The 18,259-nt window shown below is 38.3% G+C and overlaps 1 protein-coding gene across 2 annotated transcripts in view; it reads left to right on the top strand.

Annotated features, from left to right (window-relative positions):
* LOC110949534 (glucosidase 2 subunit beta-like) overlaps nucleotides 1-18,259 on the top strand; it is a 155,506-nt gene that overhangs the window by 15,353 nt on the left and 121,894 nt on the right. For both annotated transcript variants that reach the window (XM_022191649.2, XM_022191648.2), the window contains exons 7-8: nucleotides 5,981-6,047; nucleotides 11,688-11,766. In XM_022191649.2, coding sequence (XP_022047341.1) covers nucleotides 5,981-6,047; nucleotides 11,688-11,766 — 146 coding nt within the window. The remainder of the gene's footprint in view (nucleotides 1-5,980; nucleotides 6,048-11,687; nucleotides 11,767-18,259) is intronic.

The following is an 18,259-nucleotide window of genomic DNA, read 5'->3' as shown; positions in this document are numbered from 1 at the left end:
AGCCACGTTCAGACTACGTGAACGTACAGAAAGTTGTGAGGATGGATTAGAAAAGGGCGCTGAAGATTTAGAAGTGTGTGGCCGGATGAAATTGGCTTTAGATTTTTTTTTTAGATTGCACTTCATTTTGTAATTTTACAAGCATCAATCTATGTCATAAACCGGCATTCTGCTGTCACGAAATAGTGCGTTTCGTCTGATATTAATGCTTTGTTGTCAGGTTTTCCCTCTGTGTTGCGTTCCAAGTTGATTGTGGAGTGTCAAAATGGCCCTCAAGTGGAAGTTTTGATTGCAATAAAGGTCATTTGACTTCCTCTGAGCGTGCATCCATCATGCTTCCCACTGTGTGAGCTGACCTTTGCTGGTCGTCACAGGCTCCCCCCCCCGACGTTCCTCAGCCTGTCATCCTTTACTTCCATTACTGCTCATCTTCGGGGTGTAACAACCATCAATTTTCATTTCCGTGGTCTCGTTGGCATGTCTTGTCCATGTTTTCCATCCATCTCGGGTTTTATTATGCATTTCTAATGGCTGCTTTAGTAGTTACTTTTCTGCTGCTTTTAGTAAATAAGCGTTAATCTGCTGTCATTATTTTGCTGATGCAGCTTTTTTTGATTTTGTTCCTGCAGTTAAAAATGCTCAGAGTAATCATCACCAAAGTATTTTTCCCAATCTGTGACTTTTATATTCGATAGAACTTTTAATGTGATTTGGCTGATGCATGGCCCCGAGCTTGTGTTTAGCACCATTTCAGAGGAGCAATCTAAGCAGGGAAGTTACTACCTTTTTTAATTGCTGTTTTTATGCCCCCGCGCTGGAGGCAGTACGTTTTCAGGTTCTGTGTCTGTCTGTCTGGATGTCAGTGCATTAGTTTCATTGCTGTGAACACGTCTTTGCAGCACCTTGAAGGAGTTTGTTCAAATTTGGCACAAAGTTCACTTGGACCTGAGGATGAGCCGATTAGATTTTGGTGGTCAAAGGTCTCTGTGAGCTCACTAAGCATGTTTTTTGGCCAATATGGGCTCCATTCTGAGTGTGCAAGAACAGATTTACTTGTGAAACAGACTTGGATGTAAACTCCAATTGGACTAGCTGATGGAGGCAGACCACCAACCAACAGTAACTGTACTTTGCTTACGGTAGTTGGTGTCAAATGTTTTCCGAGATAAATATTTTCCCGCTTTCAGCGAGTTTTTTTGCAAGTTGAAATTTGAAGCTGTTTGAATGACAGTATCTCAGGAATAATTAACAATAAAAGCCTGAAAATTGTACCTTTTTTTCCCATTATGTCGCTGATTCAGAATCCACAACTGATTCAGCATTTAACAAGTAGATCAAATATACATGCAAAAAAAGAAAACAAGCTGAAAGTGAGGTGACAGGAAAAGAAAGAGCCTTGGAATGTATTTGATTTTACTTTAAAATTTCACAGATACCTTTTTAAATGTTGATAGTTTACGATAAAAAACTGTATCATCATATTAAAGCCCCAGGTTTAAATTATTTTTTCGTGCATTTCTCAAAAGCATCTCAGATCTTTTTAAGAACTCCTCCAAACTTAAAATATGCTATTAAATAAATGTCCATGGTTTCCTGTGTCGCCATAACTCTCTAGCATCATATAATTTTGTCATCATCATGAATGTCAAACTAGAAAACCAACAATTAAGAAGCTTTTTTTACATCCTGTAATACACACAAGTCTCTGAGCACATTATATAAAGACCCCATCAAATAAAAAAAGCCCTTAAAAGACTCTGAAACTATCCATGAGGACCAATAATGAGTTGCCTCAATTAAATGTAGGAAACGTGACAACAGAGGCTATTTTTTCCTCCATGAATGTGTCGTCTTTGCCTTTATGACCTGTCAATAGCCTGAGTAGGACTGAAAAGCCAGAAGAAGCGGCAGCTGAGACTGCGAAGTGAACCTTAACAGTGCCTGTTTTTACTGTGGCTGTCGCTCAAACCTGTCTCCAGGGCTTCATGCACAGTTATTGAGAAGTTTTAAAGGGCCGGGTTATTTGTACCCTCCAAGAAAATGAGTGTGTGTGGAACAGTGGTGGGGAAAAAATAGAGATATGGAGAATTGAGGATATTAGATGTGACAGAAGAGCTTTTTAAAGGGTTTTTTTGATACACAGTACATGCATTCAGAGGATTCTATCAAGAAAACACAACACATTACATTTGCTAATCGAAATGCATGATTGAGCTACACTTTGTTTTATTAGCCAAGCAGCTGCACATTTTGCAAAGCATTAAGATAAATAAATCCTCCTTGAATAACAAAGATTTTCCGATTATAAGCTCACGAGAAAGGACAAAAGCTTTGGGTTCACTTCTAGGTCTCTTTCCTCTTTAATGATGTTTGTTTTGATATTGACCCCATCATATCGACGCAAACTGCATTTTACATCTCTTTAATGACGCATCCCAATATGCAAAGCTGCACAGTCTCGGAGTTCACCCACAGTTTGAAGGGATTTCCTCAAGTTCATCAGTAATCCACTGGTTGACCTGATTTCTGCCTCAAGAACCGACTCTGCTTCCACTCGTGTGCATCTCCAGGCGGCGAATAGCATGAATTAAATGTACGGAGATAGTGAGATGGCACAGCAGTCAAACAAGCTTAATTTGTTGGCGCAATACCGCATCAAATGCAACTCCTCAAAGACCTTTTACATTGAAATCAAAAACAGTCTTCATATTTTACAGCTTTTTTAAATAGGCGGAGATGCCAAATCCATCAGTTGAATGCAGCTCATGTCCTGCCAGTTTGGTTTTGAGAATCATCCAGTTTCAGCTCTAAATAATGCGGCAGTCACGATTTGTTTTATTATTGAGTACTGTGCATTTTTAGATTATGTCAGAATGTGTTGAAAACTGAGCCTGATGGATTCTTGATTTTTGATGTAGATACTGATTTTCAGGCAGCAACGGAAATGAATATACAAAATCCTGACAGATTTTGAAAGCGCGTTGCGTCCTGCACACGAGGAGAAACTTCACAGATATTTTTCTTTCTAATCTCAGACTACAAGATTGGAAAAATAATGAGGCATCACACATAGAATAGATCTTTATTGCCGCTGTTACACGACAACAAAAGGCAGTTTAGCAGCCCTTTGGGTTAGCAGCATACAATAAAACAACAAAGTAATTGCAAAAAATGTCATTGCAACAAAACTATACACTATATAATAAAAATATAATTGCCCTGTGCGAGCAGCAAAGGCTAACAAAAGCTCAGAGTTACACTTACAGCCTAAGTCATCAGACACGTTTAGATTTTATTGGTATTTTTAAGTTGGTATTAGCTGTCGCTTGAGATTTGAATCTGATTTTAAGGGAGACCTGACCTGTTATAAAGTTGCAAAAGATTATAAAATCCAGCATGACAACAGAAAAAGAACAGCAGCTGAGCCAATTTAAATAACCAAAGGATGAAGATACACAAAACAAAATCCATTTTTGAATAGCAGAAAACATGGTGTCATCTGCATAAAGATGCACTTCATTCATATACTAAGTAATAAGTAATTCATGAGTACATTTTCTGGCTCATGTTTTCAGGATTTCACTCAAATTAACATGTTTGATGTAGGGCTGGGCGATATGGCCAAAAAATAAATTCTCGATTATTTTAAAAAAAATTATTTATTCTTTTTAGTCATCTTGGACGATTACGATTTTAGTCGATTTTTGTTGTTTCTTTGCGGTCTGTTTGCTATGGCTAGTGCTAGCCGTGCCGCACTCCCGTAGCTGCGAGCACTCTTCCCATTCTTTAGGATGCCTCTGCCGGAGGTGCTGAAAGAGGTTAGTTGTGCTGCTACTCTTCGTTTTCACAGTACTTTTGCAAACCTTGTAGTTTGCTCTGTGTCAGTCTTGTCAAAGCCGAACCACTTCCATATAATCGATGTAACATGAGGCCCTTTTCTCGCGACCAACTCTTCGTCTGCTGTTCTGTCCGCCATGATGGCGGTGTGAGTGCTTTGGCGGAAGGAAATACGGGGCGGAAGCAAACGCCAGTGCACAAATCGTGAAAGGCAGAAGAAGAATCTGTATTGTTATATGTTTAAGCTCGCCTCGATTTTACGATTTGGCAAATTTTCAAATCATCAGGTTTTAAAAACGCAAATTAATCAAATTAATTCGATTTATCGCCCAGGCCTAGTTTGATGTATAAAATAATGATTAATTTGCATTTTAAAATATTTTTTGTAGTATTTTAGTCTTTTTCAGCAAAGCATCTCACAGCAACAAATCCCAGCAAATAGTTTTAGCTGCATACTAAGTCATCATGTCGGTACTAGTTGTTGCTTGTTTTTCTGAAGTCGTGGATATCAAATCTTCCTCTCATTTGTGAAACCTGTGTCATATCACGTCACAAACGTCAATGAAAATCACCTACAGTCACCTGTAATCACGACCCTGATGAATTTTTGAACATCTTTTATGAGCAAATTATTGATTTTTCTACGCTTCCTACACTCTTATTGAGCTGCACTGTCTTGTGAATGCCTCTCTGAGTCACTGTAAATGCGCCGTTTACTTCATTTTCCAGTATTTACTCCGTCTCCTCCTCTCAGTGAAGCAAAAGTTCAGTGCAGCCTTTTGATCTGTTTCCATTTCAAAGCTTATTTTCTTGGGGGAAATATTACTTATAGCGCCTTAAAGACAGCAAAAGGTGCGTTGTCGTAGCCTTGGAGTGCCCATTCTACAATAACAAGCCGGTCTGTAGGCTCGGCGTAGATCTGCAGGCTCCCGCTGATGATGCGTTCCATTTTCTCTTTTCTCTTTGTGCCTCTTTTATTTTACGAGTTCGCTTTGATATCGCCGGGGCAACATGGGCGGATGACTGATGGTGTCCATTAGTAAACACAGCCTCCTATATGTGCCATCGGCCTAAAGAGCCAGTGTCTTCAGCCTCCTCCTCCTCCTCCTATATTTTCCCTCACTCCTCCCCACTCTTCCTCTTACCTTTTACCACACTCCATCTTTTTTTCTCCTTCCTTGCCGCCGCGGAGGCAGGGATGAGGCCATTCCTCTTCCTCCTTTGTGCTTTTTTTTTTTCTTTTTATTTCTGCAAGACTAGATGGGATGAGCTGAGAATGTCAAGCATTAGGTTGGGAATAGAGTGCCTTTGAAACAAAAGAATAGGCCACTAATATGACAGATGCTCTGTGTGTGTTAGCAAAGCATCTTTTAAGGACTCTTAAAAACAGCATTGCTTTTTAAATACGCATTCATTTTGCTTTTTACACCCAGCACTTTTACTGTATGCTGGGAAGAGGAAAAAAAAAAAACTAAATTCACAATTAGCTTTTCTGCAATTAGCACGGAAAGGTAATTGCGACGGATGTGCAATTAGCATTATGGAAAGTGCTTTTCCCCAGACTTAGGGGCCAATCAGTTTGCCCCTTTCTGCTGGTGTTATGGGGAGAACTTCCTCTTCCCTCCCACTCCGATGAATGCGATTCACAAAATGAATCAGCCGGGGTCACATGGTCGCATAGAGAAAAAAAGGAGGGGTTGAGGAAGTTTTTGCGTCTCCTTTTCATCTGCCTGTGAATGTGAATGGAGACGAGGGAAATCACTGTCATCGCAGCCGTTACAGCACAAAGCCTCCTGATTGCATTCTGGACTCTGACATGCTTTTTTTCCCCCTTATTCCTACAGGGAAACCAAATGTTCTCGCACAGCGTGACTGACTCATTGCCTGATTGCCCTCCATCCTCTCTCCCCGTATTTCTAAATCCAGCTCCAGCTCCATCCTTTCCCCACACCCCCTCTAGTCCTGCCTCTCTCTTCAAATGGATTAGTGTTTATGGCCCAGATTGGTGATTAAAGATCAAATCCTGCCTAGTTTTTCATGATGAAAAAATGGCCTCTTTGTTATCAGTGCAACTGGAGTGGTTTCTAATTAAGTAATCAGATAATTCTGCACTAACCCAGATGTGATTTTGTTTTCTTTTTAGGTCTCAGACATCAGAACCGAACAGTGACCAGCATTTTCCAGTTACTGGACAGCGATAAAGATGGCAGGTAAATAACATGCTATGACGCTCTTACATTTTTGACACATCAGCCTTGGAAAAAATGTGAATAAAGCTCAACTTTTACATAATAGGGATCCATTTATTCGGCTTTCTTCGAGGCCACCAGTGATATTTTTATACCGAAACAATTTCCCCAGTTGGATTCTGCTGTTGCCTGGGTGAAAAGGCTTTTGTCACATTATTTAGATTGTGATGAAATCTCATAAAGAAGCATATTTTCTCCCAGTTTGGGCTTTTCTTCTTCTGTGCCATTTAAAAAAAAAAAAAAATCCCAACGTGGGTGTGAATACTAGGAAGTGTAAAAAGTGGAATAAGGTTGAAAATTTCATATCTACATTTATATTTTAGCTTTAGCAGATGATCCACTGCACATGAAATAACTAACAAACCACCAGAAAATAGTAGACAAACAATAAAACAGGCTTTATGTAAGATTTTAAGGAGTATTTTCTGTCGATGTGTATAAGTAGAGTTTTAAGAAATATTATGATGTCAGAAAGGCAGCAATTAACAGAACCAAGCCCTCAAGAAGAATTCTGCTAATGCATCAAAGTGAAACAAAAACAACATTAAAGATTAGTAAGATAGATGGAGTTTCATGATTAGCTATTTCACATCAGAGAGTAATGCGAATATGGATTAAATATGGACTAAACTAAGCAGTTCCAGCTTTACTTTTGATGCAGTGAAGTCTTCGCAGATAAAACACAATGTGAAAACACTGATGGACACAAGTCAAGCAGAATGGAGATCTCTAGAGCTCCCTTCCAGCTCTGACTTTATTTTCTAGTTTTTAGAAATAGCACTAGAAGGCCATGATTACACTGTAAAATATGTTTGACCTCAGCAAAAATGCATCAATTTTTTTGAGTTATGACAACTTCTTAGGAACAAACAATGTAGAGGTCAAGGTATTAGCTTTTTCTCCACAATCAAAGGTATTTTTAAATACTTCCTAACAAAAGTTTTTAAGTTAATCACTCAAAAAATGAAGTTATTCCAAGTAGTAGTATTTTCACATGATTTGAAGGGAATTTCTTTTTTTATGTTGCAAAAATTAACAAAATGAAATTGCTCTAATGTCAAGTATGCAAAGTAGAGGAAAATGTGAAAAACATGAAGAAAAAAAGTGGAATCCAACCAATTTATTGAGGTGACGTCAACTTGAATTTAATTTTGAATCAACTAACACAGAAATTAAAATTCAGATGATTCATAATAAGTTCATGTAACATTATTATGTCCCAATCCCAATATATATAGATGTCTTCAACTGAAGAGATTTATCTAAATTAGTACATTTTATTAATTTTTTTTTTATCTTGTTGCCATGAATTAATTAACTGATGGGATAGGACTGAATTACTTAGAATATGAATGAAGTGCATCTTTATGCAGATGATACCATAGTGTCTGCTGCTCATGAAGTGGATTTTGTTGTGTACATCTTCATCCTTTGGTTATTTAAACTGGCTCAACTTTTGTTCTTTTTCTGTTGTATTTGATAACATTTTGCAACTTTATAACAGGTCAAGTCTCCTTTCAAGACCGATTTGAATCTCAAAACCTCTACACGTAACCATTCGGCAAACTCAAAAAGTAATTCATTGCCTTATTTGAACTGTTAAATCTTAAAGTCTTAGTACTTGTTGCTCCTCTCAGCCACCCAGGACGACTAACTCGCCGTCATTATCGGCTTTAAAGAGAAGCCCATTTATTTTGCTTTCATGCGTAGTATGTAAACCTGCTGCTGCCTGATATCCACTGAGCCTGCGTCCTCTCGCATCCCTCACTTTCCCACAACATGCTTTGGAAAAAACAAAATCAATACTGCTTAAGCTAACTGGGCATATTCTCCCGGAAAGGAAGCGGGGCTGGGCACAGCGAACTGAAAGCGCTATAAAACATATGGCTGCGTCCAGGACCAAGTGCTTGTGCAGCGATTTTCCTCGGCAGCGCTGTATATGCCCACTTATGCATTCCTGCGATTGGATGTGTACCATTATTCAGCCTTTCTGCCCCCCTCCACCCCAGCCCTGCCTCCATCCATCCACTCCATCCCCTCCGTCCTTAAACAAACGCATTACTAAGCTGAAATATCTGCAAGTGCCGCTCATTTCCATGCAGACATTGTCTCAGCCTGTCAGTCAGTGGATTTGGTGAGCTGGCGATCTTGATGCAGGACGTGTATTGATGCCCATTTGAATAAAGCGCAGGGCGAAGGCTTTGTATGTGTATGCTACATCACCATTTTTCCCCCTGTATGGCTCTGCAGCTCGCACGCCCAAGTGTCAAGCTTGATTTAGTCGCCATTAGGATAAACGCTAAAGTCACCGCTACACCTGATGCTCGCACATTTGCTGACTCCGACCCAGATTAGCATGAAGACCGCTGACTCTTTATCTTATAGAGAAAAAAAACTCCCGGTTTTGTCCCTAATGACACTTTACAAATGTTCCCCCATTCTTAACCCACTTGATTGGAATTGCTAATTATCTTTAATGCAGATTCACAGATATTTGTTCTCTCAATTATGATGGAAACTAATCTCTTTTTTTCTGTCAGTTTAGTAAATTGCTTCACAACAAAATTTACTTCCACGAATCCACTCATACAGGAATTTGTCAGAAGTAAAGATGAGTCTTTTTTTTGGAGCAAATATTAGCGGCAGGTTCAGACCACAAAATAACATAAATAAGCATTTATTGATCCCATAAGCAGCAAGGAAACATGCAGTGTTACAACAGCAAAGGGAATAGTGCAAAAAATACAGGAATATTACTAAAAAAATATGCAAAAGTCCTGTTATTACACACGCTGTCCTAAATGTAGAAATTCAGAAATGGCACAGATTCTTCTGAATAGGGCTGGGCGATATGACGATATATATCGTCTGGACGATATAAAATGTCTATCGTATTATCGTTTATATCGCAGTGTCGCAAAACACACTTTATGGCAGTATTTTACGTCACTGACGTACCTTACGGCAAGCCCAGGCACGCGGCAGTGTTGCCCGGTGTTGCCAACTTAGCGACTTTCTCGCTAAATCTAGCGACTTTCCAAAGCGTCCTAGCGACTTTTTTTGTTAAAAGCGACTAGCAACAAATCTAGCGACTTTTTCTGCCGTTTTGGAGACTCTGACAGGAAAACTCGTATCATTCTGCAGTTACTGTCCTCAACAAGCAGCAGGTACTGCTGTGAGCTTCTCCCCCTCCCAAAGCACAGACTGTCAGTCCAGTAACCCCACAGCAGTCCTGGTGTCTGATTAGGGGAGACCCACATCACTCCACGGCCAGACGGCAGATGAATCGCGCACGTGCAAAATCACTAAAGATCCTATCCAGACTTGCGGAGCGGAATATAAATGAAAATGTGTTCTTCACTGTCATACTGAAATAAACCACAGCAGTTAGCCTCTAGTTCAAAAACATATTTTGGGTGTTTTATGCTCACTTTTTGGTCTCTTCCACAACGTTATTCCTCTCTCCTACAACATTGATTACAATTACATGCAAACTTGGAAATATGCAAATTCGGAGATGATGTCATTTAGCGACTTTTAGGACAGCCAATAGCGACTTTCCTTACTGAGGAGTTGGCAACACGTGGTTAAACATAAACAGCTACGGAGGAAGACGGTGGACTCGACTCAGAAGAACAATCTAAACAACAAGATGACGAACAACCAGCTCAAACCGATGAGTTTGTACTTAAAAGAGGGGGAACTTCTGTCATATGGCGGTGGTTTGGATTTAAAAAGACCGACAAGGATCAGACTACCGTACTTTGTAAGGTATTGTGCTGCCCGGTCCCATTTATTCATTGAATTTACCAAAAATATGCTGTATCGTGATGTTTATCGTATCGGGATATAAAATTTTGGTCATATCTCCCAGCCCTACTTCAGAACATGCTCCGTTTAGTCACCGATTATTACTTTACAACAAAATTCACTTCCATTTTTGCCCTAGTAAAGTTTTGAATCCACTCGTATAGGAAAGATGCTGCCGAGTTTGTTTTAGTGCAAATATTAGCAGCAGGTTCAAAGAATAAATAAGATAAAATAAGATCCCACAAGCAGCAGATACATTTCTAGCACAAAGGGGTTAGTGCAAAATGAACAAGGATTAGACGTAAGTGCTGTTGATATTAAAGAGATTCTTCCATACGCAGAAATTAAAATATTACACAGATTCCTCTAAATGTTCATGATACCTTATTGCATATTCTTTATGATTCTATATAATGCACATTTAAAAGAAGTACAGATTTTGCCAAGATTCTGTTATAAAGATTAACTGTCTATAAAGATCTTTATCTACGGTCTGGTTTGTTTATATAATAACTGTGATTACACAGCGCCTTGTAAGGTGAGAGTTTACAAAATGACAGACAGCCAATAAACAAAAGAAGACGATATTACAACAGAAAGAAGATCAGAGATGCTAACAGTGGATAAATGAAGTTAAGCATGATTTCAACATAAATACATTAGCAGTAATAAAAGCTGTTTGATGGAGATAAAATAAAAAAGTAGCAATAATGCAGTAAAAGGAAGTAGAAGACACTATCACATCTTGAGTTTGCAGTTTGCAAAGATAGAGTCTGAAAGTTTCTCTCTGTCAGTTTGCTCTTTGGGGATGAATCCTCCCTGCACACATTGGTCATTAAGGTACATTCTGGCCTTCCTCACTATTATTTCATCCCCAGCACCACACACAAGTGCAGCCTACTGTGCCAGCTGGCAGGCAGTTGGCAGCCCAGTGCAGGATTAACTGGTACCAGTATGCCGGCCTATAAATAGAGTCTACCAACTGCTTCAGGAAATGAACCATGATGGAGCCTCCCCAAAGGCCCACGAACAGGTTGTGCTTTTTATCCCTTCCCCTCTGTCAGAATTTATCACTGTGTTCCTAATATTTATCACCACGTTCCTCGCTGAAGCGTCCTATAGGTGTGACGCACCTGTTTTTGTAATGCAGTGGTTCTATATGCTGTAATATAAGAGCCAGCTTACTTCACATGTCCAGCCTCTGTGCCGCCTCACAATGGCGAGATCCATTGTTTTTCTCCAGCACTTACTCTCTGCATTGATCCTCTGTGGTGGAACAAGCCGCTCGCTTTGCTTGTTTGCCTGCACTTCCGCTTTTGATGGACTCCTGAGATTGATCCCAGCCACGCAGTCATTATCTCAGCTCAGTAGTGCTGGTTTAGGCGGAGCCTCTGGAAGGAATCCAGCACCGGGGAAGAATGGCCGAAGAAAATATCTAAATGTTGGAGGACAATAGGTGTTATTTAGTTTGTTCTGTGGGCTGCTTTGTGTGTGGTTCAATGGAGTTCTAGAAAAGCAGAAAATGACCTTAAGGTGAAACTTTTGGTGGAAATGCCGTATTTTTTTTAGACGCCAGTGTTTTTCTATATGAAAACTTTAAATCCCCCTACAGCAAGTGAGGTTGAAATACAAATATCCTGCTAGCGCATACATACTTTGTGAACATGTGTGTGTTTCAGAGGTGATGACCTTCATATGTGCAGTGCATCATGATTAAATCACCCTATATTATTCAACAAAAACACAACAACTGTGAGGAATACTAATGCACTCATGTTGTAACCCCTACAGTATAACAGTGGATGAAGTCAAGGCTAAAGTGGTGCTGGTTCACGACGAGGAGCGACTTCTCTCCGAGGACGAAGCACTGGTGAGTTGTTCTGTATTCATGGAGTTCATACAACATTTGGATGGGCAGGATTACTCCTGATGAATCTTCATGAAGAACCTGCAAACCATCAGCTAAACCTTCTAGCCGGTTTGTAGTTTTGCTGCTTTGCCTCAAAGTTTCTTCCACGTTGACGTCCAAACTTTCCCTTAACTGCCATTTCATAATGACATTTAAGACAGTGGAAATTGCAAGCTGGAGGCCATTTGATATCTTTTTATAGCCTTTCCCTGCGTTGTAGGCATCAATTAGATTAACAGTTGCTCTGAGGAGCCCTCGGTGGCTGAGTGTTACCACAAGATTTGAAGAATCTATCAGCTGACAATTCTTCATGAGTGGCTTTACAAGTAGAACAAAGTCATGCGCGACATGATTACTGGTGAACTTTTGACGGTGTATCAGTGCTTTAACACTTGTGGAAAGGCTTGTTTTTCACTTTTAGATAAGTAAAGTAGGTAAAGTTGTCCACAAATTCCCAAAATTGTGTACACTTGTGTCATGCTAGCACCAGAGCTATGAATGCTCAATGTAGAACGTGCTGACTAAATGAGCTCCAAGGTTGAATTGATTTCTGTTAAGAGGGTCAATCAATGGGTTTTTGATCGTCTTATCGTTATAAAATTGTTCACCAGTTTATTGTTTCTTTAATAATTCTAGAAAAGTTGGAAATAACAATAAAATGTCAGTTGGTACTTCCTGCCCGGCTCCCCTCAGACTCAGATGATTTTTTAACTATAACTTTAGTGTCTTTATGGAAGCCAAGCAAAGTTTTATCTTCATACTCCGAATATTTCAGAATTACAAGCCCTGAAAGTACTTAGATCTTGGTTGAAACTTCTTACTTTTCAAATAGGGCTACTTTCCCGAGCAATTTTGAGCCATCATAACTTCATAGCTTTTGTGATTTTCAAGATATGACTAAATTGATCTCGTCTAGAAGATGATCATGGTATCAAGCAGAAGTAAAAATGAGATCTTTCATTTGCTTGAAGTTGGTTACAGAGAAAATGCGCAAAAAGTGATTCATTGTTTAGATTGTGACACCTGGTGTCGTTTGGTTCCTTGTTTATTTAAAGGTCATAGCTGATACGGCTATAGGAGGATAAAGTAAAATTCCTTTATTCTTGACGTTATAAGCAACTAACAGAACAAAACTGGCCAAAAAAATCACAACTTTCACAGTTTCTCTGACTATATGTGGCACTTTCTCTGACAAAAGACCAACATATTGTACAGATTCCATCCAAATACGCTGCTGAATGACTGCTTGTCAATTACTCTGCTGGAGGAGATTATCGTTTAAAGCTGCCGGTTTTATATATTTTCCTTATTGTCAATTATTCCCCAACAATGCATTCATCCGTGTTTTCGGCTTCTACCAGCTGCGAGCTCATTTAATGCTTTCAAAGGACACGAATCTTCAACAATGGCTCATAAATATGTTGTTTTACGTTGTGGAAAGAGACGAGAAGTTTCCGCAGACAGCTGGAATCTGTAGTTTTAAACAGATATTACCCAAACTGGAGTCAGTATTGCATTGAATAGGGCTAGTTTCAGCTGTGGATTAATGGTGAGTTTTTACTAAATTCGGATGATGTAAATGAAAACATGTCCATTCATACACTTCAGACGCTGTAAAAGTAATTCAAGGAACCTATTCCTTTCATTGTTTTTGTGGGGTTCTTTTCACCATGAAGGATTTTAAGTTCCCTCTTCAGAGTTTTTATTTTTTTTTATTTTGCCAATTTGAAATCCACTTGTGTTCAGAATTATAGAAACTGAGCAGATAACACTTCAAGAATCCTTTTAACTAACAAGGAAAAACTAGTTGATGCCACTTATTTTTTATGAATAATCAAATTAAAAACTTATCTTTATGCTATCAATGTTTAAATAATTAAAAATACATTTAATTGTAGAAGGATATCTAATTAAATCAACTCAGTATAGCTTGTTGGGTGAACATAGTTATTGGAGAATTACAAAGAATGCGGCAGAGTTATGTGATGATCGACGCACGTTTGTCCTTCTGTCTGTTAATCTGTCTGTGTGCAACATTTCTCAAAAACAGACAAATGGATTCACATGAAATTTTCAGAGAAGGTCAGAAATGACACAAGGACCAATTGATTAGATTTCGGCAGTGATGCGGCTCTTAGTGTGGATTCAGGGATTTGCTAAGAATTTCTGTATCATTGTGAGATAGCAGCATGACATCATTGTTGCTATGACAACAGGTGAAGGCTACGTCAGCTGCCTGCTGTCGATCACATGATTGTGATCCTACTACAAATCCACCACTGCGAATGTATCGGGACTTTCCGTTGGAAGTCATACGACGACTCAGCAGCCTTGGCGGAGTACTGCGCTCTCCGAGTGCTTTTCTTGTTTATTAAAAGTGAACTTAACTCAAAAACACTGATGCAAACTCTTTATTTTGTTGACTTATACCGCCTTACTTGACCTTATATGATCAAAATCATGATCTAACATTTGCAGTTTAGTCCAGTCTTCCACTTTATCTGCTCCGTTTTGCCAAACAAGCTGATATCGTGCGTTTACATTCACCCTACGTCCTCTGTCTTTTTATTTTTTCCTTTTTCGGTATCTTGTTTTGCTGGACTGTCAGTGTTTCCTCCACTCGTTTCTTGCGTTTTCATTTGAATTCTGAACAGGACGAGCTCAGTTTCCCCCCAACAGCAATTTTCCCTCAAGCTGCTGTGTGTGAAAACGTCTGTTTCACTTTAAACCCATCCAGCCTCCTTCTATCGAGGCAGCACATCTCAAAATCTCTGACTGTAAACAAAATAGACTCAACTTTTACCTCCATTTATATGCACAGTCATACTCCAATAAAAAAAGAAAAAGAAAACATCTGCTGGGTTCTCCCACTTACAGGGCAGCAGAAGTTCATCTTGTCACTTCGCTGAAAATGTGTTTACAGACGTGTTTAAATGTTGAAATTAAGTTTGTCTGTGTTTGTGGCTGCAGTGGGAACATCCTCCACTCTGATGGGGCTGTTTGTACTAATTTTAGCCACTTTTAGAAAAGACTGTGGCGTCGTAGCGGAAAAATCAGCGCTCGTTTGTTGTTGCCTTTTTTTCTCTCTCTCTGGCTAAACAGAGCTGCTAATGAATTCAGCTGCATCCGTATGAATATGCATGAATATGAAAATGCAGACGCAACAAACGGTGATCAAGCCGGGCAAATTAAAAACAGGCCAACGTTAAAAGGCAATTTACATGAGAACCGACAAGCCGCCTCGTGTTCATCAAGGTCCAGAGGCAGCAACAGTTTGAACTTGTAAGAAGTTCATTCTGTGCTTTTTTTGTGTTAGTTCGTTGAATGATTTTGCTGCTAATCCTTTTTTTATTGATTCCTCGTGTCTCGGTGGCTTTAAAATCACAAATACGTTGTAAATCCTGTCAAGTAGATGGCATTTTTTTGGGGACATCTACCCATTTTAATACCTTAAACAGGTTAGTAAAACATTGGTTGATCGGTTGTCAATCTATAAAATAACATACAAGAGTAATTTTCTTTAGTTAGCAAGGATTTAAAGTAGTTTTTTAGGCAAAATGCAAACCATAAAGTGACTGTAATACCTTAAATATAGGAATTAGCCTATTTTTTGTGTTTTATATCACTGTAATCACTGTTAGCAAGATGCTAAAGTGTATTTTTAAGCAAAAAAGATAGAAAGATACACAACATAACATAGATTTTGTTTTATGTTTTTTAGATCACATTTCTTACATTGTTACATCACTGTAAGTTGAGTTTTAGACTGTAATTGAAAGTCTTTGAAATAAACCACTAAACGGAAAGAAAAGGGACACCCACACCCGCATCTTGAATCTTGATCTTCGCAAGTTTATTGAATTTGTGTCATTTCCACATCTTTTTATTACTTCTTTTTTCCCCTCCTTTCTCTTAAGAAGCTTTTGGCCTTCGACAGAATTCAGTTTCCGCTTCAGTGGCTCAGATAATTCGAGAATGCCGAGGATTTTCAGGAGAACAATTTGTAGATCAAAGGAAGGTGCAGTGCTCGGCAGGGAAAAGGCAGATTCTGAAGGGTCTTTTTCCTTCACTGTTCTGTCATTATGTTTTTTATTCCTGTAGAAAAGGTTGCTGTTAATGTAGATTTGCTCACATTTAGAAGAAGAAAGCATCAATCAAAGATGTCATTTCAATACTCAAAACTTTACAATTTTTAAGTAGATTATTATTGAGTGTATCAAGCTTCTTAAATATAAGAATTCACTCACTTTTTGTGTTTTATGTCACTGTATGCACCATTATCAGGGATTTAAAGTAGATTATCGAGCAAAATGCAAAATATTAAGTGTTATAAACTTCTTTATATCACTCTGAGCACTAATAACAGGGATACAAAGTAGATTTTCTGGCAAAATACTGACACTAAGTGCTTTTTAGCTTCTTAAATATAGGAATTAGCAAATGTTGTGTCTTTTATACGCTCTACTAGTAAGAATATAAAGTAATTTATCGGACAAAATGCAAAATATCAAGTGTTTTTACCTTCTTTAATGTGGGAATTAGCTCACTTCCTGTGTGTTTTGTATCACTGTAAGCACAATTAGCAAGAATATAAAGTGTATTATCAAGCAAAATACAAAGTATTGTCTTTTTTACCTTCTTAAATGTAAATTGGCTAATTTTCTCTGTGTTTTGTATCACTGTAAGTACTATTAGCAAGAATATTAAGTGTGTTATCAAGCAAATTCCCCCAAATGAAGTGTTTTGTACGTTCTTAAATGTAAATTAGCTCATTTTCTCAGTGTTTTATATCACTGTAAGCTCTGTTAGCAGACATATAAAGTAGGTTATCAAGCAAAATGCAAAATATTAAGTGTTTTTAGCTTCCGAAATGTAGGAATTAGCTATCACTGCAAGCAGAGATTTAGACTGTAATTGCGATTTCTATGTAATTTATTCAGCACATTCAGCATTTGCACTAAATAACGTCTGAGAAAAAGGGAAAAACTTTACTTTCTTGGGCGTTAAACGAAGGACAATACATTCTGAGGAGCGCCGATGTGTGACCGAACTGCAGCAACGTGGACAGAGCTGCAGGAAATTGCCTCCTTCTCGAGCCGTGGACATTTGTGTGGAGGTGAATTTCACTTATCCATCTACACTTTAAAGCCTCGCACTCAGTCTTCCAGAAACCGAGAAGGAGAACCGAGAGCGAAGCATCTTTTTCTTTTTCCAACAGAAACCCTCCACCGATTTGAAAAAGCAAACCTCCATGCTGATAAGAAGAGTTTTTTTTTTTTTTTTTTTTTTAAAGGAAGAAAGGTTGGGATTTCCCCATAACAGCTAGCTCGTGGCTATAAAAATCCTGCTTGTTTCACAGTTTAATAGCAAAGGCCAGACCCCAGGGGTTCGTATATATGGCAGAGGAGCTGACATTAGCTGGTAACAAGGCAGAAATGACGACAGTGTAGTTGGGAATCAGCAGTGCGTAGACAAAGAACCTTAAAGATCTCATTATAATGAACCCCTTTGGCATCTGTAACCACCTTCGAGATGGTGAAGCAACAGAAGTAGCAGATTTTTTCTGAGCTTAATAGAAAAAAAGGTTGTAGTATAGTCGAACTGGTTACACGTCTGCACACACGGTGATGCATTTACCAGTAAAATTACAATTTAAAAGTTATTTGCTGTCTGCTAGAAAAATGAAACTAGACTTTCTAGTTACATACTTCCACTGTAATCCACTTTAACTGTAGTTAGCTATAATTTACAACATTTATTCTTTGAAAACGTACCATTTACCATGTCTAACAAAATGTTTTTAATATTTATGATACAGAATTGACATTTAACAGTCCATTTGGCACTAAAACACCCCAAACAATAAAGGCGACGTCACATTTTTATGGTTTTAGAGCATTTATTGAAAGATAGAAATGTATTTTAGTCTGTTACATTTTACAAACCGATAATAACAATAATTAATGCCAAGAAAGATAATTTTATCAGTCATATTCTTTGCTCGTGCTTTGAAGTGAGTTTTTTTAGTTAAGTCTTTAAAAAAATAAAAGTTTGTAACTATATTTTAGAAAAATCTGGCTGTATTTTCACAATATTCTTGCACACTTCAGCCACTTTGTTTAGTACTTGTGTAAAATCTGATGCAATCAAGATACAATTTTAATAAAATTTGTGCATTTTAATGTTTTGTTGCATCACCAAATCCATGAATCTACTTTTTGTGTATTATTCCGATCAAAGTAGGAAGTAATGGTGCGCTGACCTACTTTAAAAGTATCATATTTGACCTCGTATGTTAAAGTTGGAGAGATATTTTGTGTGAAATTCAGTCCAGTTTTATAGCAGTTTACTGATTATTAGTCGTTTTTGTTTTCCACCCTTAAAATTTTTCAATTTCTAATTATTATTTTCACCGATTCAATTCAAAAGTGAGATTTTTTTGTGTTTTTTACTA

The sequence above is a fragment of the Acanthochromis polyacanthus genome, chromosome 23 (genome assembly GCF_021347895.1).
Source record: "Acanthochromis polyacanthus isolate Apoly-LR-REF ecotype Palm Island chromosome 23, KAUST_Apoly_ChrSc, whole genome shotgun sequence".
Lineage (NCBI taxonomy): Eukaryota > Metazoa > Chordata > Actinopteri > Pomacentridae > Acanthochromis > Acanthochromis polyacanthus.
Note: the sequence above shows the minus strand (reverse complement) of the source record. Positions and strands in the feature narration are given on the sequence as shown.